This window comes from Telmatherina bonti (genome assembly GCF_933228915.1).
Source record: "Telmatherina bonti genome assembly, chromosome: 23".
Taxonomy (NCBI): domain Eukaryota; kingdom Metazoa; phylum Chordata; class Actinopteri; order Atheriniformes; family Telmatherinidae; genus Telmatherina; species Telmatherina bonti.
In genome coordinates, this window is record NC_136632.1 from 10,868,688 (window position 1) to 10,894,035 (window position 25,348).

Below are 25,348 nucleotides of genomic sequence, written 5' to 3' on the forward strand. Positions count from 1 at the left end.
TTTTAACTAGAAATCTACGGTGATTTCTATAAAAGTGTCAATATCTTCCACTGGAGGATAATGAAACAAGCAGATCATTGATCCTGAATGATTCATTGATGGCATCGGAGTTAAATAATTGGCACTAAATAGAAATTTTCAGCCTATAATAACCCAAGTATTGGCATTTATTTAAATCAGCCATGTCGCACCTTGTATCACAATCCACAGAGTGTGTGTGCGTCTGTCCTGGCAGGGCTGCCGTCTGTGGCTGGGAGTGCACCAAAGTTGGTTGGACTGAAGGAACATTTGCAGTCACCGGCTGGAGTCCCACAGAGGAAGGAGGGGGAGACGAAATGGATTGGGAGGGAGCAGAAGGAGCAAGCTGAGGACCCTGGATGGCAGTGGTGGGGATGACCGATGAGGAGAGGGAAGTTGTGAAGGAGGAAGCGAGAGAGACTGAGGGATGATCTGATGAGACTTTACTGACTGCGAGAGTAGAAGAGGGAGGCGAGGAAACAAAGGGAAGAGCCTGGGTGGGAGGGGGGGAGGTGAGCATCGCTGGAGGAGTGCTAGAGATGCCAGCTGGTGGTAAACTGGAAGGTACTGAAGCGGCAACGACAGCAGGAACTGTCTGGGACTGGATGAAGGCATGGGGCTGGATTTGTGCTCCCTGGACTTGTGATTGGGACACAGCCTGAGAAAGTACTGATGACTGAAGGATGGACTGATTTATCGTAGTCGCTGGGGGACTGATGGAGACGGAGGGCATTGAGGAAGGGGTGGAGGATAAGGAAAAGGGAGGTAGAGGGGCATCCAAGACCTTCTCCTTTGTTTGGTTTAAACTGGATGGGACGAGCACAGCAGCGGCATCCACTGGGGCAGTGACTGTGCTACTGTGTGAAGGGGCAGACGCTGCTACAGGTGGCAGAGGAGGATGGGTGGAGTGGACAGAGGCTGGGGCAGTGCTGGGTCCTGGATCAAACTGATTCTGGTTCTGTCTAAGTTCAGAGAAGGCTTGCTGTAAGCTGATCGCTCCTGCAGACTGGGACAGCCCCAAACCTTGACCAGGAGTTTGAGATGGAGCTGGAAGAAGTAAAAAAAAAAAAAAAAAGCCAATCAATCACACTTTCCAGTTAAATACATAATATTCTGTATAGCTCAGGATGCATACACCTGTTTAGAAAACACTCAGACAGGTTATACAACACACCTAGATATGCAACACTTGAACACAAGGGGAAAAACAAGAGCAGTAGGTTGAACGAAGACTGGGGTGCCCAAGTCCGGTCCTGGAGATCTACCATCCTGCTGTTTTTAGGTGCAACCCTTCTCCAACACGCCTGAATCAAATAAGTGGCTCGTTAGCAGGCCTCTGCAGCGCTGAATGACATGCAGAAGAGAAATTCAGCTATTTGACTCAGCTGTGCTGGAAAGGGGTTGCATCTAAAGGTTGCAGGATGGTAGAGCTTGAGGACTGGACTTGGGCACCCCTTAACTGAGATGTTCTAGTTCAGGGGTGTCAGAATCCAGTCCTCGAGGGCCGGAATCCGGCAGGTTTTTGTTGTTTCCCTCCACCAACACAGCGGATTCAAATCAATGGATCCAGCAGCTTCTTGTCAACCTGTTTGGGTGTCGGTCAGGTTTGTGTTGGAGCACAGAGACAACAAAAACCTGCAGGATACCGGCCCTCCAGGACTGCAGTTTGACACCCCTGTTCTAGTTTATTACCTGCTTTAACTACAGGTGCTGCAGAAGGAGAGGGGGGGTGCATTTGTTCCTTCAGCCTGGCTTCAGGTACAGGGCTAACAATAAATCTGCGCCCTGCTGAATGGACCACTTGTGCTGCTGCGTTTGGAGGGATGCCTGATAACAAAGGAAAAACACTTTGTAAGTCCCGAAGTAAATAACACTTATATGCAAACTGTGATGCTGCCGCTTTACTTCTAAAAGACTAGAAACAGCTTAAAAAGTAGAACGTCTACAGATTTACTCAGAGAAGTAAACAAGCACTTCAGCAGTGTGAACATTGTGTTCATGTGAATGGACTGCTACACAGTGTCTAGCGCCATCCCTGAGGCTTTGACTGCTTATTTTACCTTGCATAGGGGCAGATTTCATAGGAATCTGCTCTTCTTTGTCACCGGCCATCTGTAGATAAACAAGAAGACTAAAGGTTTATTTGATTATCATGTACATTATGGCAGCAAGTGCATCTGCATAACAAAAAATCAAAACAGAAAAGGGAACAATATGAAGACTCAGGGTTGTACTGACCTGGCAGCTTGAGTCTCTTTCCAGACCTTTTTCATCAGCATTCTCGATAACCTCTCTAACCTGCTCAATGAATGACTCCCGCTCACTTTCCAGGATGAACTCACTCTGGACCTGAACATGGACAGAAATACTTAGAAAATGACATACATATCACCTTTTAAGTTTTCGCCTGATGCCCACAGATTAAAACTTTATTATTGTTTAAAAGTCTGATTAAGAGACTCAGAATGAAAAATGCAAAGCCAGAACACAGCAATTATGCACCTCGTGTACTTCAGTGCATATGTGTTACAGAGAGGAGGTAGCATGCAAACTGGCCTGTAAAACATGAGCAAGCCTTATTCTAAAAGGGATTTATGGTATGTCTGGGTCTGGATGATCAAATCAGACAGTTTTCAGGCCCACACTGAAGCAATCTGTGTAAAAAAATACAACAGACACATAAATACAAGCTCTGTGGTCAGAGCCAGGCCTCATCATGCTTAATCTCCATTGAAATTCATTTAAAGAGGACGTCTCATCTTTTCATTTTTTCACTTTAGGATAACAAGAGCTACAGTAGAGTACCAGATAAAATAAAGTTCTGTCAACATATTCCAGCAGCCAGCTTAAACACAACAATTACCATTAAAATGAGCATAAAAAGAGTTCTTCTAAAAAATACCATGGTATTTAGACAACTGGCTAGTGTTCGTCAGCTGAAGATTGAATTAGGTTGTGTTCGTCACTCCTTTTCTATTTGTATCGGCCTACTTTTCTAAATTCCTGAAAGCCTTAAAGAAGTTGAAGATATGTTATTTGAGTTTCAACGTCTCACATAACCTAAGTTTAGCATTTCTACTAAAAAGACCTGCATGCTTCTGCTGTTTTTTTAGGAGTGGATTTTATTAAAGCCCACCATTCAATCCTTCCTTTCTACCTGTGTTTTCCCCATTTACATCTTTCTAGGGATGTTCGATACTGGCTTTTTTTTTTTTTTTAAAAGATAACCAACTTTGTCCGACTCTTATTTTCCAATTCTGATATCAACCGATACCGATATGTTTTAAGCAAGTTGGGCCAAATAAACCAAAATATTAGGAAAACTATACATGACATCGCTTATATTTTTATCCTTTTGAGTTAAAGGAGGCTAAGCTGAAGAGTTTGATGTAAAATATATGCATGTTGTGTAAAGTTTTGTCATTAAAAAGGTAAAAAAAAACCCGATACCAGTAATTGACAATATTGCAAGTTAATGTTGATATCGGTATACCAATAATATCAGACATCTCTAGTTCTTTCCGTAACTTTATTTATTGCATGTACAACTCAGTGCTTCACTTTTAACATTCCCAATGGAGATATTTCCAGGATGTCGTGGTTCTCAGAGATGCGGTCCACATGATTTCTGACATGACTTTTACATATTTGACATCATTTGTGATAAATGTTCAGATTTAGCTTTATCGCTTTAAGGCCTCCCATCCTTAAAGATCCAGTCTGGAGACGCTGTTCAATGGATTTATCAGAAATTTACCTTCTTTAAGGTATGTCAAAGTTGCCACAATGTGGGTGGCAATATTATCAATAATGGCAATTTTATCTATATTATAATATTATCTAATACAATATTGAATTTCCCTTTTGAGTATTAATAAAGTATTTTTAATTTTATTTTTATTTAATTTTTATTTCAATATATTGCAAGTTTGTACTGGCTTTGAACCTGTTCAGGAGCTTCCTTGAGAGGAATAACTCTTTGATGAAACCTTGTAATTTTGCCATAAAAAAGAAAAAAGTACATAACACACTTAATAGGAAAAAGCTCTTAAAAGTGTGTGGAGGAAGAAAAAAATGAACAAAACGTGATGTGTAGAGTAATGTGAATGTGTGTACCATGATCTGGGCGATCTCCTCTGGGTTGTCTCCGTCTAGGTCAAACTTAAAAGTCACCATCTTCCTGTTGTGGGTCTCCAGCTGGCACTCGGCTACCCGGTCTCCAACGTTGGAAATCTGCAAGCAAACATGCAACAAATACAGGAAATGGTGAAAAAAGAAAATATACTAAAACGGTAAAGTGAATTACTATAACTGCAATGTAACTCTTGATTTATGCTGGCTGAAATAAGATGCGTTACATTGAGAACATTGAGCTTGGCCTTGGAAAACTTCTCGTGGCGTGATCGGCTGCGCACAGAACGTCTCTGATGTCGCTTGGTTGAGCGGCCTTCATGGCGACCGGTGCCTCCTCCATCATTGCCATCACTCAGGCCTGAGGTCTCCGAGTGGCCACTAAGGTACAAAGTAAGCGATATAAATGCAGGATATAAGAAAGCTTTAAAACTGAAGAATGATAAGGAAAATGAAGGAGTTTAGGGGATTATGAGAGTACTTATGCTTGGACAAATTACCTCTCCATTGACAAAAGAACTTGAGGCAGCTGTAGCTGTGACAGCTCTGAGGATTGTGGGGCCGACTGAAATGTAGACGCAGAGTTATAAAAATGCATAGAACATGCAGAGTGGATATCCCCACAAGCACACTGTGAGGATGGATAATGCAGCAAAGAATTGTGGATAAAAAGCAAAGTCTTACAAAAAGAACTACATTTGAAGCAACGTCTGTGTGTTTTTTCTGTTTGTTTGACAGCATATGTATATTCGATAAAATACGGAGTTTAGCCAAGACTAAAGAAAAACAAGAATATGGAACACGATAAGCAAAAAGAGGAGGTACTACAAAGAAAAGAAATCACACACTGCAAACTAACCTGTCGTATTATAAAAATGTACTTTAAAAAAAAAAAAAAAAAACATTATCACAAAAATCTGAATTATCACACTTTAACTCAGACAGTCTCTTGCAAAAACAAACCTCTGGACAATTACTCAACACAGTTTTTCTTCAGAACCATCAAAGCCCCGTGTGGCACTTCATGAAGTTTTCACTTTCTTCAGCAACAACTCGGGAATTTTTTTTTTTCAAGAGTTAGAGCTCAATTGTAGATTCATACACCAAGATATAAAAGTTACTCAACAAGACACGCCAGTATATACTGTACATTTACTACATTTCTCCCACAAACCAGCTAGAGTTAAAGGGTATTCTGGATTTAAAGAGTTTTGGAACCACCTCACACACAGTTTCATGTAGTATCTGACTGCCAGAAACACAGAACAGGGACACAACATCCACTTGGTGGGTTTTTTTTTTTATTCAGAACCAGTACCTTGGGAGGGGCTTCCATGGGAGTATCAGGCGGGGCGGTGACTACACTGATGATTGGCACCACGGTGGCCAAAGGCTGAGGCACAGGTGTGGGCACAGGAGGAAGAGGAGGAGTAGGAGGGGAAACAATTGTAGGCACCACCCCAACAGGGATTGGCAGAGGAGAGGGAGGGGTTGCCGTAACTGTTGTCGGTAAGGCGACAGGAATACACGGCGACGGAGAAAGGAGGGTTGGCAAAGGAACGGTACAGGTAGACGCAGTTGGACTGGACTAAGAGGGAAGGTCCGAGAGGAGGAAGAAAGGGGGTGGGAAAAGAAAGAAGGGGTAGATAAGACAGAGGATAAGATGGAGAAGAATGGGAGAAAAGGATAGAAGTAGCATCACAGGGAGGAGGAGGAAGTAGGTAAACCCAGCAAGTGATCAGAAGTGACAAATATAAAGCAAACTGGGAAAGACTTCACTCAGTCTCCTTGGCAAAAGACAGTGAGCTAAAGCCCGTCTTTACATCATATATAACTGGAAAAACTGACGTCCCTGATATATGATGTTAAAACAAAGAGCTGAAGAAAAAAACACCTTGCAGCTCAATGAAATGTATTCACATTTGATTCTGTGTAACACACTCAATAAAACAAGACAACTGATACAAACATCGACTATTAGTGACAACACCTTAAGCTTGTACATGAGACTGTACATGACTCAACCATGCAACCACAAAACAGAACTCACAGGACAGTGTGCAGGAAGGCTCTTAAGACTCTGGAGGAACAAGCAACTTCTTCTCAAAATGTAGATGGGCAACATTTTCACTGCTGGAGACTAAAAGGCTTCTCAAATTTTCCTCTGACTGCGCTTATTGCAACGTTATTTCAGAAGCATCTTCTGTCTTCGGCTAAGAAGTCAGGACTTAAAACTCAGAATGTCACTGGGAAGAATTTCTAGTTGACAATCATGGAGTTTTTTTTCCCTCAAACAGAGAGAGACAGAGAGAGAGAGAAAGAGACAGAGAGAGCGAGAGAGAGCCAGACAGAGAGCAGACATGGAGAGAGAGAGAGAGAGAGAGAGAGAGAGAGAGAGAGAGAGAGAGAGAGAGAGAGAGAGAGAGAGAGAGAGAGAGAGAGAGAGAGAGAGAGAGAGAGAGAGAGAGAGAGAGAGAGAGAGAGAGAGGCATGGGTGCAGCCTTTTGGTCAGAAAAACGAAGCCAATTCATGCAATTAGAAATCGCTGAAGCCTTGATGTCCCGATGACTCTACCTACTTCATCTGTAACCTCAGTATGCATTTTCCTAATAGCTTTTTGATTTGAGTTACTAGCTTAAGCTCTTTTTAATACTTTGTTTTTTTTTTCTAAATTCTTGTTAATAGCAATGGCATGTATTTGCACTGTCAATCCTGTTACTGTCATCGGATATTAATGTGTCATTTCATGGTTCATATTCATATGTACTACTTGCTTATAATTTCTGGTTTCAAAAGACCAAGATAGTGAAGACAAATTAAAAGAAATTAAAGGATAGCATCATGTTGACTACGCCTATCTACTTTAAAAAGTGCATGGTTTATCATAACCCATCAAATCATCACTTTGGAAAAAAAACATGCACTTTGCAAACTATTACCTGCAAATTAATGTTTCAATTTAAAAAGAATTTTTATTTGCAAAAAAAGCTGTTTGTACTTCTAAAACCATAATAATTTCAAGATTCTTCTTCTCCTCATATTTGCCATATTAACCTCTTGATGTTTATTTTTATTCTGGAAATATTACCCATCTGCATTTCCATAAAATGTATTTATGTATTTTAAATATATACTTTTAATAAAATGGTGAGTCAAAGTCTCTCAGGTAAACTAAGGGGAAAAGCTGATTAACGACAGACAACTACTAGTACTGTATATACAAAAAACATCTTTCTTGAATCCTGTTGAAGACAGATTTACCCACATTCACACTGACACACATTTACATTCAAAGGTACATGAACATCCACAACAAGATGTATTCACAGTCACCCAATGACAGAAGACCCACGTACACATTTACACCACAAAATGCAATGGTACCTGGAACAAGGTTAGCTGGGCAGCTTGGTACAAAAAGTAAAGGTGTTCTATACTGGGAGATGGACTTAGATCACACAACTACATAGATTCACATACAGACACACACAACGAGAAAGCAACAAGTGAACAACACAGCAACAAACCGGTGGTAAACACAGGCAGCATGCCCATGAGTAAGCCAGAGAATGGGGAAAAAAAACAAAACAAAACAGAAGGAATCAATTGAGCTGATGAAGACTTTAAAGTCAAACAGAGCAGATCATCCTATAACACAGGACATAAACATCAACAGCATGAAATTTAAGAACATTTATTTTAATGGCGTCCAAACATAAATTTCATCTGTTTAATTACACATACGTCATGGTTTGAAATGCGTGCGAGTTTATTAGTTCATGCCTGTCAAGCTTACATTGAAAACATGTTCTCCTGGTTCCATCTGTTTGATATTAACACTCCCAAAACATACTGTCGGTGTGTGTATGTTTGTGTTATTACCAAAACACTGAATTCAGTCCAGCATCTCTTTTCAAAAATTGCTTTTTTGGGTACATTGAAAGAGTGTCTCGATATATATTTACATACCTGTACAGGCGCCTGTGGTAGAGCTGTGTGTGTGGGGCTTTGAAGAGATGAATTACTCTGACTAGATGATACAACCTGGAGGAGAAGAACACACACAATAATGATGATGATGTTCAGAGGGAAGATTGTAGTAAATAAATAGCCCAGAAATGAGTACAAACACAAAAATCTTTAGTAAGATGTGAACACAATGATGACTCCCATGTTAAATCTAATTAGGTCATATTTGGAGAGTCATTCCCGCTTTGTCAAAGAAACGTATAATCTCTTTATTATACTTCTTGCACGATAAAATGGGGTTACAGATGCAACTATTTCAGGAGCAGTGTTGTGCAGTGAGCAGAAAGATTTCTTCAGAGAGACTATGACTTTGCTGCTGTCAGCTCTGTGAGAGGAATTACAGAATATACACAAAAGCTCAAACCCTTTCTGTGTTTTTTTTTAATCTCTATGGAGATTTCAATGTTTCCTACTTGTTGGGAAGTCCCGGGAGGAGCTGGCTGGGTGGTGGCTGGCATCATAGGAGGTCCCGAACTTGGCTGAGGGGTGGAGGCCCGCACCTGCTGCTTAGAAACAGATTTATAGGAAGACAAACAGAAGAACAGACAGAGAGAGAGATCCAATGTGGCAGGATATAAAACCATGGAGGATGGAGGGGAGAAATAAAAAGAGATTGAGAGCAAGGAGAAAGAGAGAAATAAAACAATTAGAACAAGTTTGTAGCTTGAAGAGCAAAAATATGCATGAGTGCAAACACAAGGTAGTTCTGCTTTCTACTGATCAGCTCTAAATGTAGATTCTCTTCTTGTGTATGCACCCATGCACAGACATTTACAGACTAATGCATCCAGCAACAAATATATTCACACAGACACCTGCTGTATGCATTTACAGTAACACAACAGGCACTGTACTGGGGTTAGGCAGGGTGTAAGGGGGTTTTATTTTTATTTGAACATGCAGGTCAGACCCTAAATGTAGCTCAGAAAAAAAGCTAGAGGAATTGTTATATGATGTTATATGATCTACTGGCTCCCACCGTCACTGATCTGTTAAACTTTGTAATTATAAACTTTTAATTCATATTTTCAATACAACTTTTTCCCTGTTCTTTAAACAATCTAAAACACATCTTCATACAGACAGTTGTGACCAACCCATTGGTGGCTGAACCCTTAGAAGGCTGTGTGCAACTCTATACGCATCATGAAACTCATCTTCACTAAGTGTGAAGGAAGCTTATGCAGGTACAGCATGTTGCCATAGACACAACGCTACCTACCTTTTACTAAAAGGTACAATAAACACAGCTAAATATCTCACAGGACCCAAGTTTCATTATTAAAACTGCTAGAAACAAAGAAAAGATCAGGTAAATGACTTATAATAAAAGTATTAGTAAATGATCATAAAGGAGGAATTAAAAGAAAAGGCTACATGTAAATTAAATGAAGAAATCATAGATGGTATTGAAAACATCAGCGTTCTAAGGGTTTAATAGAGTTCAGCTGTGATCTTTGAACCCAGTGTGTGAAGAAATGACAAAACAATAAGAAACTGCTTTGAATCCAAATTGCATATACAAAGTAAAACAACAGAAAGAACTTTTAAATCACACGTATGAATGGCTCTGTACAGGGTTACACTGCTTGGTTTGTCTAAACCCCCTCAGTTTTGTTGTATGTTTCTGTGTGTTTGACCATACAAATCAACAAAGTCTTCCTTATTTTATATTTCAGGGATGTTTCAAGCCTGTTTGGAGATGGTTGTCAAATTCATCCCGCTTATATCGAAGTTTTAATATTATTTAACTGTACAATGATCATTTTGATCATGAATTTGACTTTGAATTTGTATGAGCAAAACTCAAGTATACCATAGAAACAGTATACCGATACAAACACACATTTCTCATATACATTCATATATGAACATACAGACAAAATATTACTTACACTGAGAAAATAAATCAGATACACAACAAACACATAAAGGAGGGGGCTTAGACTGTATCTTCATAAAGCTTATACACTGAAGAGTGTCTCAAAGACTACCACCTCTGTGTCCAACAATAAAGACTCAGATAAAACGGCCTGGTCTTCCCCAGATGTGATCAGTGTTGTGCACTTCTCAATTAAGTCTTCTCCAAACTTAGTAACTGTAATCATGTTTGTCATTACAGTTTTCTACACGCGATTCCTCTCTTAGCAGATGCTGTGAGAGGTCATGGTGGTAGACTATGAGACCCTCTCAGTGGGGGCTGATATGACTGGAGGGGGTTAAAATAACAAGACTACAAGATGACAAATAAGCATGAGCTGAGGGACCTGGGTCAGCAGGGTATAAAAACAACAGCGACTGGTATAACTGCCTCTGGGTCAGATTACTTATATAATTTAATTCAATTACTCCTAAAATGATTTGTGCTACTTGGTGGATGATATTAGTTTCCATTTCTGCCTTACTGGGACGAGAACATTTTATTTTTAATTGTCTTTATGATGTTAGAAATCTATGGCGATGTTTTCCAAATTTTCCACCTGTATATCAACTATGTGAAGCCAGTAAAATAAAGAACCAAATTAAAGTATCATTAACATCCATGGTGATCTAATTTTGTAACTGACCCAGAGATCTATAGGTGTTTAAGGTCTACACTGTACCAGAGGGGGGTTAGCAGCCTGCATGGCCAGGAATGACTCGTGGTATGTCATATCAGGTTGGGCTGGTATCACCCCTCCATGCCGAGCCCAGGCACTCTGCATCAGCGACTCCAGCTGAGTAGATGGTGCTCCTCCAAGAGGGAGCTCAGACGACGGGGTCGGGGGGAAAAAGTTCTGCACTGAAGGTGGATGTCCCTGGGGATCCATGTGAAGTACTCCCCCCGATGAGTCGTAGTGTACAGAAGAGGACGAGCGAGGGATAGACTGGGCCGCGGAGGAATCAAAGGAAGGGAGGAGAGGTGGGGGAGGTGGTGACTGGAATTCTCCTGCGTCAGAGGAAGCCAGAGAGTCACTGGACGGATCTGGGCTTCTGTCCTTTGTGTTGACAGCGATGTGGTGAAGGAGAAGGCTTCCGGGCGGTAAGGGAAGCTCCGGACTGATGTACGTGTGCAGTTCCTCCGTCACTGGCTGGAGGCGGCTGTATGTTCCCGAGCCACCAGATCCTGTTCCAGAGCTGTCCTCTAAAGGGAGGTCCATGGAGCTCCTCCTGGATCTGTAAAATCTGGACGCCAGGAGATTTGGGTCTCCAGCGGCAGCTGCAGCCGCTGCAGCTAAATGAAATTCAAAAACACTTCCAGCAGATGGAGGGGCATCAGCCATAACTGGAGGTGCAGAAATAGGGAAGGGGGAGGAGGACACGTGCTGTTGATAGCATCCTTCAGATGATGTGGAGGAGATGGAACCACCTGTTGATGTACTCAGTGGGGGTAAAGGTGGGGGTACCGGGCTGTGTGCACTCATTCTTTGTATTAGGTGTGGGTGTAAGAACCCTGGTTGAGAAGGAGGACAAGGGTCAAAGCCTAAACTGGCAGCTGCAGCTGCTGCCTGCCTCTGATGGAAACTCAAGTGGCCAAGCTGATGTGCAGTTATTGGATATCCTCCATATGCCATTGCTTCATAATGGTCCAAAAGAGCCGCTTGATTCAGACTTAATCTCCTCACTGCTTCCTCATGCTCTGCTCTCATGTCTTTAAAGCCGTACATGCTGGGGTCAGACTGTCCTGGGAGATGGAGAGGTTCCCCAACACCAAGTCTTTGAGCAGCTGCAGCAAAACCAGGATTGACCATAAAAAGGGGTGGAGTCTCAACACCTTCCATGCCAGAAAAGGGGTGGAGGCTGCTTCCATAGCGAGTGTAGGCAGGCTGGAAGTGTCTGGTGTGCGCCTCGAGAATGGAGGTGCTCTTGCGTCTCTGTGTGTTGTACGCCTTTGGAGGGCCAGTGGGAGGAGGTGAGAAGGAAATGGGGCGTTCAGGGATGGATGGGAAGAAAATGGTTGGGGGGTCTGGGAGAGTTGGGAGAGGGATGCTCCCTCCTGTGCCTCCTCCGCCTGAGCTTGCTCCTCCGCTGAAGGGGTGTGGCACTGAAAGCTGCTGCGACAATGAGATACAATGGATTTAATGACAGAGAGCCACAGCAAAGGCCCACATCAAATGGTGATAAATAATAAAGAAATAATCCAAAACCGAGAGAAAAAGGGATTATTAATCCTCCAACTGAAAGCAAACTGCGTGATTAGGAAGGAACAGAATGTACTCAAAAGCTGTCGAGCAAGGTGATTAAACTAAAAGGTGGGAAAGAGAAATGAAGCTGATTACGGCAGATGGGCAAAGTGATACACCGGTACAGCAGCAGGGCAAAGACAGGCAGACTACACAAAGTCCAGACAGGAAAAGAGAGATTCGCAAGCTCACAGGTGGATAAAATGGAAAGAATAAATGCCAAACACTGACTTTAAGCGTGTCAATATTCAGATGCATCTTCCATCAGGAAAACTGTCTTTTTTTTATTAGAGATAAACCTAAAACATTGTAACTTTCAAAACAGGTCAGCAACTTTAAAACAATTTCAAGATTATTTTAAATTTGAGAATAAAAAGGTGCATTTCAGCTAACAGCGCTTGGAGCCGTTTTTCCTGGAGCAAAAGAATGATTTTATTCCTGGCTATGACGCATTTCCACTGAGATCTGAAGTTCAGGGTAGATTAAAGTGCATCATTTTACCTCCAAAGTGTTTTAACCAGCGTCTCTGCACTGCTACGCTGAACATAGACGGATGTTAAAAACAGGAAAGTCTACTGCAGCCATATTAACTCAAAATCACTCCAAGTTGTGCACTTTATGGGTTTTGAGGTATTTTTTGTGTCTTAAAACATAACTGCTGTGAAACAACCCAAGATTAACATTTTACTGCTTTAAATCAGATCTTTCTTATCATAACCTCTGCTGCTTCTGTGGTTTAGAGGCGACGATGCCTCACTTATCTAAAGCTGCCTGTAAACCAGGATGTCAGTTTCAGCTGCATTAACTCAAAATCAGTGTGTTACACATTCCTGTGGGGTTTTGGACATTTTTGTTTATTTTAGAACATAACTCATGTGAAGCAATCACAGATTACATACAACATCTTCATCTATATCGTCATCACACCTAAGGAAGCCTCTGCTGCTTTCTGCGGACACTCTGGTCTAAAGGGCAGACTAAACTAGTAAGATGGAAATGCTTCTCAGCTGGCTTAATGATTGGTAAATATCCAAATTAACTTTTTTTTTTCAAGTTAAGTTAAAGTCTTAAATACTACCTCGTTCCAAGGGCTATTTTGGGGCTACAATTTCTCCCCTAGGACTCTGTTTAGCCACTGAGTTTTGCGGTCAAAACAGACGTAGGAAAACAAAGAAAAAAATCTCTTAAAAAACACCCAGGTTCCTGAAAAAGGTTCCTGCAGTGGGAATGCAGCTAAATCTGCATTTTATTACATCCAGCCAACTTGTAGAGTACAAGAAGCACTATTAGGTAGCCAGTGATCACCCATGGATTTGTACACCAACTTGAATCATATAACTTGAGCAACATTTGTGCAATTCAAAGCTGAAAAGAGCAATTTTCCTGATAACTGATGCAGATTTTTTCTTAGACTCAGGTATCACAGACCATGGTTATGGCTCATGACACTTTGTATTTAATAAGAACACACGATGGCCTACTAGAGGGAGAGAGAGTTAAAGAGACTGGGAGTGTGAACAATGAAAACAAGAACTTCTGGTTTTCCAGTCCAGGTCCTGAGGACTTGTTGTATTGCATCTTTTTACTCACCCTGATCTAATTCAGTGGCTGTTATCAAGCTTCAACAACACTTCACCCCAAGGTAACCACTTTAATGAACTTAGTTGTGTTTGAACAGGGGTATATCTTAACAGACCAAAGCCATAAAGAATTGGTAGGGAAAGTAAAAATTTCAATCCCTTTAACAAAATGTAAAAAAGGAAAAAAAAAAACAGATTTGTAGGGATATTAACCATTTATTACCATGTGATAGGTTAAATTTATTGTACTGTAATCTTCTGCTTTTTTATTAGGAGCAGAAAACAAGAATCAGATTATGTTCAACGAGATTTTGAGTGAAGGTTTCACTAAAAAGTGATGCGTCATGTTGGATTAATAATGCAAGGCAGGGCGTCCCCAGGACCAGTTTAAATAATAACCAATAATAATGATGTAAAATCTTCTTAGCTTGGTAGAAAAACCACCTAAAGATGGGCTAAGAGATTTTTCAAGCTCTTGTATTTGCTCAGCCCATAAAATTTCTGCCTTATATATAAAGCCTTAACTTTTCTACATTACATGACTGTGAATTTAGCACTTTACGTTTATGCTAATTAGCAGTATTTAATTAGTCATTTGAGTTTCCAGATGTAAATGACAGTACTTTCTTCTTTAAAACATTTTCACTTTCTAATATTTCAAAAGGTCAAAGTGGCCAGTGATCATCTTTTCCTCTCTCTTCCCTCTTTGGTTCTCATCACCACAGGGATTATGTTTGTGAACCTACAGGGGTTGAGAACAGAGCAGGTAGGCTGGCCCTCCGCTGCGTGGACCTGGGCTGAGAAGAGGCTGAGTGAAGGGGTAGGACAGTCTCCAGGGCCTTGGAGAGGCGCCCAGCGAAAGTGTCCCTCTCAGCTGCGAGAGGTGTGCAGGGGGAGGTGGTAGAGGTGGAGGTGTAGGAGGACAGGTCTGGAGGAGGTGTGGCGGGCTTTTTTGGAGGAACAGCCAGGGACGGAGGAGCGTGAGAGAAGGAGTAGGAGGAAGGGGGAACGCAAATAGACATGCTACGACTTCGACGGCAGTGTGATACGGGCTGCAGGCCAGGGAGAGGAGGTGGAAGAGGGTGGAACCAACATGAAAAACAAAGAAATTAATAACAAAATTCTGAAATATACAACATAGGAGTAACATGAAGAACAGGGGAAAACCCCGATTAACTGAAGCAACAAAAAAAAAAAAAAAATCATGAATTAAAGTTTCTTATTTCAATCTGACAGTTGACATTACATAGAGATTAAGTTAATCAACACAACAATCTTCTGATTCAGTTCAGAGGCAGATAATCACTAGTTAATCTTATCAACATCAAAGTTCTCGTTAAAATAAATCTTTTACATCCTAATATAGTTACAAAAAACATAAGCACACATAGAAATTAACACAAGACCTAATGCAGAAAATGTACATAAAATACAACCTAAAGATAAACTGACAAAAGAAGAAAAAATAAGAACATCAGACATCAAAAGAAAATGAAAACAATTCATAACAACAGATTTGTTAATGATAATGATTCGTTAAGTGATCTAATAAAATAAAGCAAATGGATTCGTTTACAACACCGACTCAAGAAACAACTTTCGATTGTGTGATAAGCCTGAGAAACTTTCTGTTGCTTTAAAAACAGCATCTCGAATGAAGCCAAAGCCGTGATTGAGTTATTCTATCAATCAGTCCACAAACTGAATGACTATCCCAGTCAGTGTGGGTTCTGCTCCCTACCAGTCCCATAAGAAGCTCAGCTCATCAGAAGCAGCCTTTTTTCAGGTGGTATTAAACTAAACTGCTCTGCAGAACAGTGGGGAGAAAATCCATGATTATATGTGGATGAAGCTAAATGTAAAGTATCACTTGATCAGCAAACTTTCCTGATTCTTCTGCTTGATCAATTTAGAAACAGCCTGAGAGCAACTATATGAAAACTAAATGATCAAAACAAGGAAATTAACATGAGTAATGAAATGAAGCATGTTGCTGCACAATGAATAAATAAGAAGAAAATATGGGTCTTCACAGACACAAAGAAGGGTTGAGAGACGTAAAGACATACTAAGTGGTAGATAAGATAGTAGGATTGGGAAAGAGGGATGCATGAAACCCTAGAAGATGAGGGAGGGGTGGCGGGGGGTGTCTCAACAGAAATGCCTGAGCAGCTACAGTAGATGACAAACCGCACTGGTCTGCTGGATAACTAGCTCATTGGCAGACTAACGGGAAACATCTGACTGGGTGCTTCTTATCTGACGGACGGCTTAAAAAGTTGGAAATATTGACTGAACTTGTGTTGTGTTTGTGTAATCTGCTTAAATGCTGTACACTGCATGCTTTGTTTGGTCAGGAAAAATAAAGATAAGACGAAATTAAAGAAAAGAAAAAGAATAAAAATCAATAAATTCAAGCAATTGCATTGAACAGCCTACTTCCAAACACTGCAAACATCATTCCACCTCACTTCAACACACACAACGCAGAGCTCACTTCAAACCGATGAGTCACTTTCGGTCAAATCTGTGAGGAGGCCGCTTCTCACAGACATGACGAGACCGTCACGAGTTAGTTGGGTGAAATCATTACTTACCATCGGCTGCGGCGGCTGGGTGTAGCCTGGGTGTTGCTGCAGGGCAGCGGAGGGGGTTGAGGGGTACGGGGTCTGGGGTTGGGAAGGGGGCTGGGAAGAGGGGGGGCCGGTGTATGACATTGTTGGCTGACTCAGGTGGGGGGACTCAGAGGAGAAAACGGAGGAACCCTGCCCGCTGTCCACACCTCCTTCAGCTGGGGAAGACACAGAGGCAACCTTTTGTTGAGTATCTTCTTCATCCTGAAGGTAATGACTTTGACAGAAGCTCACAAACTACAGAGGCGAACAATCAGAGGAAGGAATACTTTCCAAGCCGTCTTCTGATTACAATGAGATGACTCGGAATAGTGTGCCCATTAGACTAGTGACTCTTGTGTCTCTTCTTCTGTCTGTTCTTGGTCTGTGTTTTCTAATGTGACACATGTAGACATTTTGGCATTGCTGGGGAAAATGAAACCTTCTTCTTGTCCTTTTGATGTCATTCCAACATCTTTGTTTTATAAGGTAACTGACCTTATTGTCCCACATGTTGTTGAACTGATCAATATTTCACTTTCCACTGGGTCTGTTCCAAACTTTTTTAAACAGGCAGTGATAAGTCCCATTTTAAAAAAGCACAACTTGGACCCTGCAGAGCCTGGTAATTTTAGGCCCATATCTAAATTACCCTTCCTTTCAAAAGTTGTGGAGAAGGTGGTGGCTGAGCAGCTGACCACTTTTCTATACACCAATGACATGTTGGACAAATTTCAATCTGGCTTTCGTAAGATGCACTCTACTGAGACTGCCCTACTTAAAGTGTCCAGTGACATCCGAATGGCTGCAGACTCTGGTGAATATTCTATTTTGATTCTTTTAGATTTGTCTGCAGCATTCGATACTGTAGATCACATCTTGTTGCTTCAGAGACTGAACAAAGAGTTTGGCATCTCTGGAACTGTCCTTAAGTGGTTGTCCTCCTATTTGACTGATAGGACATTCTCTGTGTGTTTGTATGGTGTTCCTCAGGGGTCGGTTTTAGGCCCAATTTTGTTTCTGTTGTACATCACCCCTCTGAAGAAAATCATCAGCCTTTTTAAAAATGTGTCCTATCATCTTTATGCTGATGATATCCAATTGTACTTTTCATTCAAGGAATCAGAGTTGCATACACTTTCAGAGTTAATGGATTGTCTGTCAAGTGTAAAGATGTGGCTGACGGAAAATTGTCTTCAGCTAAATCCTCAAAAGACTGAAACTTTAATCATTGCCCCAGAGTAGAAAATTCCTTTAATTGCTGGCCATCTTGGTTCTCTTGCTTCATCAGTTCAGCCAAGCATAAGAAATCTTGGAGTTTGGTTTGATCAATCATTGTCCCTTGACAGCCATTCCAGACTCTTGGTAAAAAACTGTTTTTGTCATTTGAGAAACATCGCAAAGCTGAGGCCAATTTTATCAAGGTCTGTTGTTGAATTGGTGATTCATGCTTTTATTTCGTCACGCTTGGACTATTGTAATTCCCTTTTTACTTGTTTTAACAAATCTGCTTTAAATCGTCTTCAGTTGGTTCTAAATGCTGCTGCGAGGCTTTTAACAGGATCTTGTAGGCGCGCACACATTACTCCAATTTTATACTCTCTGCACTGGCTCCCCATTAAATTCCGAATTGATTTTAAAATTTTGGTCTTGACGTTCAGAGCTTTGCATGGCCAGGCCCCCTCGTACATCTCTGAGTTGCTGCAACCCTACAGCTCCAGTCGGTCCCTTCGGTCCTCGGGCCAAAACCTCCTCATGGTCCCAAAGACCCGCTTTAAAACCAGAGGTGATTTGTCCTTTCAGGCAGTTGCTCCAAAACTGTGGAATGCCCTGCCTTTTCCCTCCGTGAGATTGAAACTGTTGATTCTTTCAAAAAGCAGCTGAAGACGTATTTATTTAGACAAGCTTTTAGTTGACTGTCTTCTACTGATACAGATTTTTCAAATGTACATTTGTTTATTTTTGTGTTGTTGCTGTTCCCCTTTGCACTCTGTGAAGCACTTTGTGATTTTATTTCTGTGAAAGGTGCTATATAAATAAAATTTCTTCTTCTTCTTCTTCTTCTTCTTCAACAATGGCCGATCCGGCTTTGCATTCAAACAATGACAATAACCCAGGAAATGTTTTCTTAGACGCCTGCTTTAATGTTCTGTATTTTCACTACCTGGAAAATATATCAGAATCTAATCATTGATCACATATTACAGATACTTTTCACATGAATATAGATCCTAAAAAGGGGAGTAAAGTTTTCAAGAACATGAGCAAACTATTTTCACTAGATGTGTGGTTTAAATCTTACATGTGTGCGAGATGCCGGTCTGTTGATAGTGATGCTGTTGTTGCTCCACTTCGGACTCCTCTGTCTCTGCCTGCAGACATGCAAACAAAAGCTGGGGTCACATGAATACAAAGTACCAATGAAAAGTTTAATCAAAGTGCTGCCTATTGAATCCATCTGATTCACATCTACAAAAGCATTCCAGTTGGAAGAAACATGAGGGCTACGAAGATCAGATTGTTTCATTTCATCGTAGCCGTTCAACAAACCTGCGTGTGTGAAGTTTTTAATGACACTTGTTGTTTTGCCTGCAGTTTTCTCTTCTCCTGTTCTTCTCGTACCAGCTGCCTCTGTTCTCTCTTCTTTAGGATCAGTGATACACGGTCCTTGATAGCCTTGGCCATCGTCTTATGGTCAGCCTCAGCAACATAGCCAGACTCAACCTGAGGGGTCAGAACGAGGTACATGGATACAGACAGCAAACAGTTTCATTTCTTGCCACTCTTCTGTTCCTTATTTGCAATAAACTTATTTTTAAACAACATTAGTGAGGTCTCACTGGCAAACACACCATTTCCTGCGCCACATCTTCAGGGAAATCCTTATTCAGGTCAAAGGAGAATTCAATGGCTTCGTTGTCTTTGTATTTTCCTGCAAACAAGGTTATCAAGTCACTCACCAATGTGGATGTGAAGCCTGTAGCAATCTAAAATAGGAGCCTTGGTTTTTAACCTGTTTGTCCTTTTTGAGCCACAACAGAGAAAGTATGACAGAAATTATTTGGGTTTCTGATTTCTTGCCTTTTAGCTTCTTGACATCTTCTATCCTGAGCCACAGTTTGATAGCAATCATTTCTCCATCATCCTCCTCAGCAAGTTCAACTCTGACTCCTGTCTCCTCCTGGAAGAACGCGTGGTTCAGCAGCGTCTTAATTGCATATCTGGAAATAAAAAGCCCAAAAGCTACGTCAGCATGTTTTAGAAAGGAGCTTCAACAGGAGACAGAAATATAAGAAATGAAAATAAAAACACTGGCAGTAAGGGGGAACTGGACCTTTTCACAAAACTTGATGCCAAACACCTCGTAAGATAACAGAACAGACATGAATTTCCATTTGCTGTGATCTCAACGTGTTAAAGTGAAACTGTAACTTTTGACTCAAACATTAGCCTAACATAAGTAGTAATGGTTGATTTCTGGAGGCAATATACGATGTTTGATGCATCTGGATGTTCAAAGGGGGCTGCCCTCATCACAAACGAGACATTGTAACGTTGCTGGAGCGGATCCGTCTTTCATGGGATCATGTGACCTGTAGAGCTTCGCTTTATGGCTCCCTCTCTATAAACACACATGGCTCTGCTTTGAGCTACTTCTGTTCGAACAAATGCCTGGATGAAGTACGAAGGTGTCTGAAGAGGCCAGAAGGAGAAAGTGGGAAAGGGATTGCTCCAGAAGAAGTCGACATTGGCAAAGAATTCACAAATTGGAATTGGATGAAAGAACAGTGTGAATGCAAACCCCACTCTCTGCTTGCCTCAGTATTATTAGACTGCTAAGTTAGCTCTTTGCCTGTTGCGCAAACATACCAAAACGTGATGAGCTTTTTCACATCTTTCAGTCAGCATTTCTTTAAAACAATGGCAGTAAGTCCCTGATAAGCTGCAGAATGTTGCAGTATACATCTTTATTTTTCTGTTTAGCAGAAGCTAAATGCGGCTAGCTGGAGCTAACTGACTACAGACCAAAGATAACGTGACTCCTTAAACATTTTTGAGGCGCATATCTCCACCAGAGCCCAAATCTTTAATGGTGAAAAATTCCTGAAACCATTTTTTCTCTTATCAGCTGGTCAAAGTGGTCTGCAAACATGTTCTAAAACATGAATGGAGACTGTAATTTTGCGATAGTGTTGTGCGGCCTGTGGGAAGTTAGAGGTTTGGTGCCCCCAGTGGCCAAACGGTACACGGTATCCCCTTATGAGGTCAAAAGGTCAAGATAGAGCTACAAGGTTGGACAAAGTGAGAAAAAAGGGAAGAAAAAGAAAGAAAAGAAGTTGCTTTAGTTAAGTCTGTAAAGCAGCTGACATGAGGTCATGACGAATGTGCTGACAGACGCAAAGCATGGGCAGAAGAAACAGAGAACTTCTTATTTCTAACCACAGAAGCTCTGAGTTGGATCAGAATTTAGAGAAAGGAGGATTTACCGCTTCAGTCTCTCAACTCAAGCAGAAAGACCTTTAACCCAAAGTAGCTTTCACGCATTACTAGATGTTTTCTCAACGCGGGAAACCATTGACATTAAAGAAGACATAAAAAACTAAAACATAGAAACAGATCACATGGAAATTCCAACTCCCAAGATCACATGGAAACAAAACAAATCCATATTTAGAGTTGACAGTTTTTGGTTTTTGTGACTCACCTCTCATCCTTGTTTGTTCGAATGCAGCCCTCTATAATTTCCTTTACCTCAGGAATGGCCACCTTGTCAAAACTGGCAGGCTTCACTCCCTGCACAAGCAAAATAGAAAAGCAGTGAAGGAAAGGAAGCTTTCAGACACACATCAGTCTAAGACATAAAAAAAACCTTCTCCCACTCACACATGGGGAAGATTTCCTACAAAACCAAAACTAGTTCATTCACATATTTACATTTGCTCAGTAATAAAGCACATGTATATATGTTCTCTGTACACAATGTTCTTTTCTGATGTAAACATTTGTTTTTCTTTCATTAAAGACAAAATGGGAAGAAGAGGAGAACTAAAAACCAACATGACTGCAGGATAAATTAACACAAATTAACTTAAACCATACTGAGTTTTCAGAACAAGCATTTAACCATCAGAGGTGTCAAAGAATGTCCGTGGAAAGTTTAACAGAGTATCAAATTCCAAATAAACCCATTTGAAGATTGAATCCCACTCTTTCAGAGACAATTAAAAACACAAGAACACATTTTGAGGGAGAACACAAAGAAAAAAAAAAAGCGGAAGGGCATCAACTTTTGGCACCAAGTGAAGCTTCTGAGGCCAAATTATAACAAACTGGAAATGTCTCAATGTTGAAAAAGCAACAACTGAATGAAATAAATAATGTTAACAGAATTTAGCAGATAAAGCATAATAAACATGGCAGGTTTACATGAGGAGGAAATGGTTGCATATAAGATTTCTGTATATTTCTTACATTATTTCTACTTAACCGCTTGATTCAAGGCTCCTGAATAACTGGGCATATGTTGTGACTCTATAAATGAGTTGGGACTATAACTGACTAAAGATCAGAAAAAACTAAACAAGAGCTGAAGCAAAATCTTTACCATGAATATTGGAATCAAATGTGTATAAAAAAAAAAAAGCTATTCTGTCATTTTGCCTGTAAAAAAAAACCAAAAAAAAAACAAAAACCACACAGTTACGCCACATATTGTGTCGCTTCTCATCTGGTTTCTGCTTTTGCCGTTCCAGTTCAGCCGAACCCACCTGACACACACTTATTAAAAACGAATGCAGAAATTCATTCAATTCATTCAATTAAAGTAGATGAAATTTTACCTCAAATGGATTTCCGCTTGTTAAAAAAAAATGAAAAGAAAAAAAAAATTGCCTGACTGGATTGAAAAGTGCACAATAGATCACAAAGGTGATTTAAAGATGGAGCGATGAAGAACAAATCCTTAAGAAAACAAAAGAAAAATTAATTTCCGAGTAGGAATATTGACTTTTTTTTTTTTTTTTTTTAAATCAAATTAGTGAAATAAGTGACTTACTGACAGAAAACTTGGAAAAAAAAATGGCAGCAAACGTGGTCGACAAACTGACAGGCTGCAGATCGACCTACAAGCCAACAAATGACCATTTCCTTCTGCTCTTCCTTTCACTACTTTTCTTTCTTAGCCCCTTTCTCTCCCACTGTCCCAACAGTGAGCAGTTATATAACTACCTCTATCTCTCAGTGTCACACACACACACACACACACACACACACACACACACACACACACACACACACACACACACACACACACACACACACACACACACACACACACACACACACACACACAGACTGAGATTCCTGGGCCAAACAAAGTTAGGACTGATGGAGGATGTAATGGCATTAGGTCTGACAGAAGAAGGGAGGGATGGAGAGAAAGCTAGATTTCAGTTAAATAAGGCTAATTGGGGAGTTAGGAATGTTCCAGAGAGAGACGCCATGAATCATATCAACAACATTGTTTGCCATGTATTTTAAAACAGGTTGACTTTTAGAAAAACAAACAATTATATGCAAAACACTTTCTGATTCTGATTGGATGTCAAAATTGGAACTTTAGCTTTACAGAGATCTTACAACAAACAGGACAAACCTGGACAGAACCTCCTGGAAGAAAACTGCATTTACTTAGAAACTAACAGTAGATCTGAGTCATAACAGCAACCATTCAAGATGCAACGCTTATGGAAAGATTTCAGACCCTTTTAGGTTTCTAAGCACACAGCATTCATAGACAACTGAGCTCAGAAACTTTCTACTTCTATCTGTGGTGCCTATGAAGTTTCTGCCGCTTGACAGGAGTCCACTTGCACCTAATGGGATTCATTAGATATAATTAAGAGGGTACACGTGTATTAAGAGGCCCCACAGCTGATGCTAAATGTCAGTGAGTGAAAAACAAGCCTGGATGTCGGAGGAATTGCCCATTGGCAAGTGAAATAGGATTGCGTCAACACACACAGCTGATAAGGATATAAGAAAATCTTTACAAAGAAAGAAAATGGTGAGAAATACCAACAAAACTACCAAACGGCACCATTTCAGCTTGCTGGGAATCTCTCAAAGAAAGGCAACTGAACCTGGTCTCAGAACACAAGAAGCAAAAACAAATGATCGGATAAAAGAAAGTTCATTTTCATCTGCAGTCCTCAACACCACGGTGTGTTGAGTCATTCATACCATCACTGCAGTCAAAATACAAAGCAACTCAAAGAAAATGCTTTTCCAAGCATTTATCCAAGACAAATGGCTTTAAGAAAACAGCAGTCTGTGCATAAATGCTCCCAACCAATGGTAGAAACTCCTTAAGGAATTATTCACACAACTCGCAGGACAATTTGCAACAAGGTTCTCACAGGTTAAAACAAAAAAGCTGGTGAAATCAGCATGTCCAATATTAAGGGTGATGACCTAGATGGGAGGAAAATATCTGAGCATGTTCCAGAAATCACAAATTAAACAAAAGCAGCTCACTTAAAGAGTAAATTTGCAGTAGCTGGTGATCTCTGATAGTAAAAAGTGATTGTCATGATCAGTGGAATAATCCATCAAGATTAAAAATGAAAATTTATAAAAAATAAAATAAAATAATAATAATAAAAAAAAAAGCAGTAAATCTAGTTTATTTCTAAGTGTTAAAAATTAAACCTACAATAATTTGAGATTATCCAACTCTGTGAAGAGAGACACATGAAGAAAATGAGGGCTGGAAACCTGGTTGGATGGATTATAGGCCACAAAATGAAGGGAAGCGGGTGACTGGGGCACCCTGTGGCAGTCACAAGGTTTTTTTCTGTGAGGAACAATAAACACTGAAAACCAAAGTTGGACTTTTTGGACTATGCGTTTTCCAAAATGCCATTTCTTCCAGTACATGACATCATCCTGATATTTAGTTATGATACAAACACATGCACAGAAACAGCACGGCGACCCCAACGGTTGAGGCCACAGCGATAATTTAATGTGGTCTCATCAAGTCCAACTTGAGTGAGAAGGATTTAATTGGACGGCAAAGGAATGAGGCCCAGACATGTAAAAATATACCGTCTGAATTGAATCCACTCATGAAACATTAAAATTGAGTGATTCAGAGACAAGCAGATGCAAAAGGAAGAAAGGCAGAGGACTAATCCTAATCTATATCTGTAGAGCCATTCAATTTTAGAGTGCCAGTAAAATCGTCTGGAGTGGCACAATAAAGGAAAAAAATCTTATTTACTTGTTTCACTAAAAGGAAAATTGAGCTGCAATAAACATCAGAGTGACCTTGTGTGTGAACAAAATCCATAACCAGAAAAGTATCTTTATGTTCTATCGGACCAGAAATGTTATGTTTGCTGTAAATTATATGAGAGAAATGAGCATATTTGGTTTTAGACATATAATCCAACATCTCCATTACGAAGCAAAAGAAACGATCAAATTCGAACATTTAAAATCTTTAAAGTCGCATCTTATTTAAATCAATCAATTATTTTTTTGTTTTGAACTGCTGCTATGGTAACATAAATTAATCTGATATAAATTATATAAAGCAATACAGACAAAAGATGCCATAAGAGAGATAGAGGAAAACGAGGGATAATGGGACTAAATGACGGGAAAGTGGCAAAATGAGAAAGAGGGATTTTCTTAGAGATTCTTCTGTTCCATTAAACCATCGCTGTCAGCCTCACTGCGTTGAAGTTAAGCTAAAAGGGAATAAGACAGATGGGTCTTCTGCCTGCATGTTGTGTGTCTGATGGTCTCA

General features: G+C 40.4%; 1 protein-coding gene across 1 annotated transcript in view; it reads right to left on the reverse strand.

The window, feature by feature from the left end:
* Positions 1–25,348, reverse strand: part of wnk1b (WNK lysine deficient protein kinase 1b) — an 89,817-nt gene that overhangs the window by 16,868 nt on the left and 47,601 nt on the right. The window contains exons 6-23 of the mRNA XM_079263061.1: positions 21,239–21,327; positions 19,615–19,754; positions 19,386–19,465; positions 19,084–19,257; positions 18,836–18,905; positions 16,519–16,712; positions 14,668–14,973; positions 10,782–12,212; positions 8,592–8,684; positions 8,125–8,193; positions 5,468–5,737; positions 4,650–4,714; positions 4,377–4,530; positions 4,135–4,251; positions 2,257–2,367; positions 2,079–2,130; positions 1,711–1,845; positions 192–1,065 (exon numbers count right to left, since the gene is read on the reverse strand). Of these exons, the coding sequence (XP_079119187.1) occupies positions 192–1,065; positions 1,711–1,845; positions 2,079–2,130; positions 2,257–2,367; positions 4,135–4,251; positions 4,377–4,530; positions 4,650–4,714; positions 5,468–5,737; positions 8,125–8,193; positions 8,592–8,684; positions 10,782–12,212; positions 14,668–14,973; positions 16,519–16,712; positions 18,836–18,905; positions 19,084–19,257; positions 19,386–19,465; positions 19,615–19,754; positions 21,239–21,327 (4,424 nt within the window). The remainder of the gene's footprint in view (positions 1–191; positions 1,066–1,710; positions 1,846–2,078; positions 2,131–2,256; positions 2,368–4,134; positions 4,252–4,376; positions 4,531–4,649; positions 4,715–5,467; positions 5,738–8,124; positions 8,194–8,591; positions 8,685–10,781; positions 12,213–14,667; positions 14,974–16,518; positions 16,713–18,835; positions 18,906–19,083; positions 19,258–19,385; positions 19,466–19,614; positions 19,755–21,238; positions 21,328–25,348) is intronic.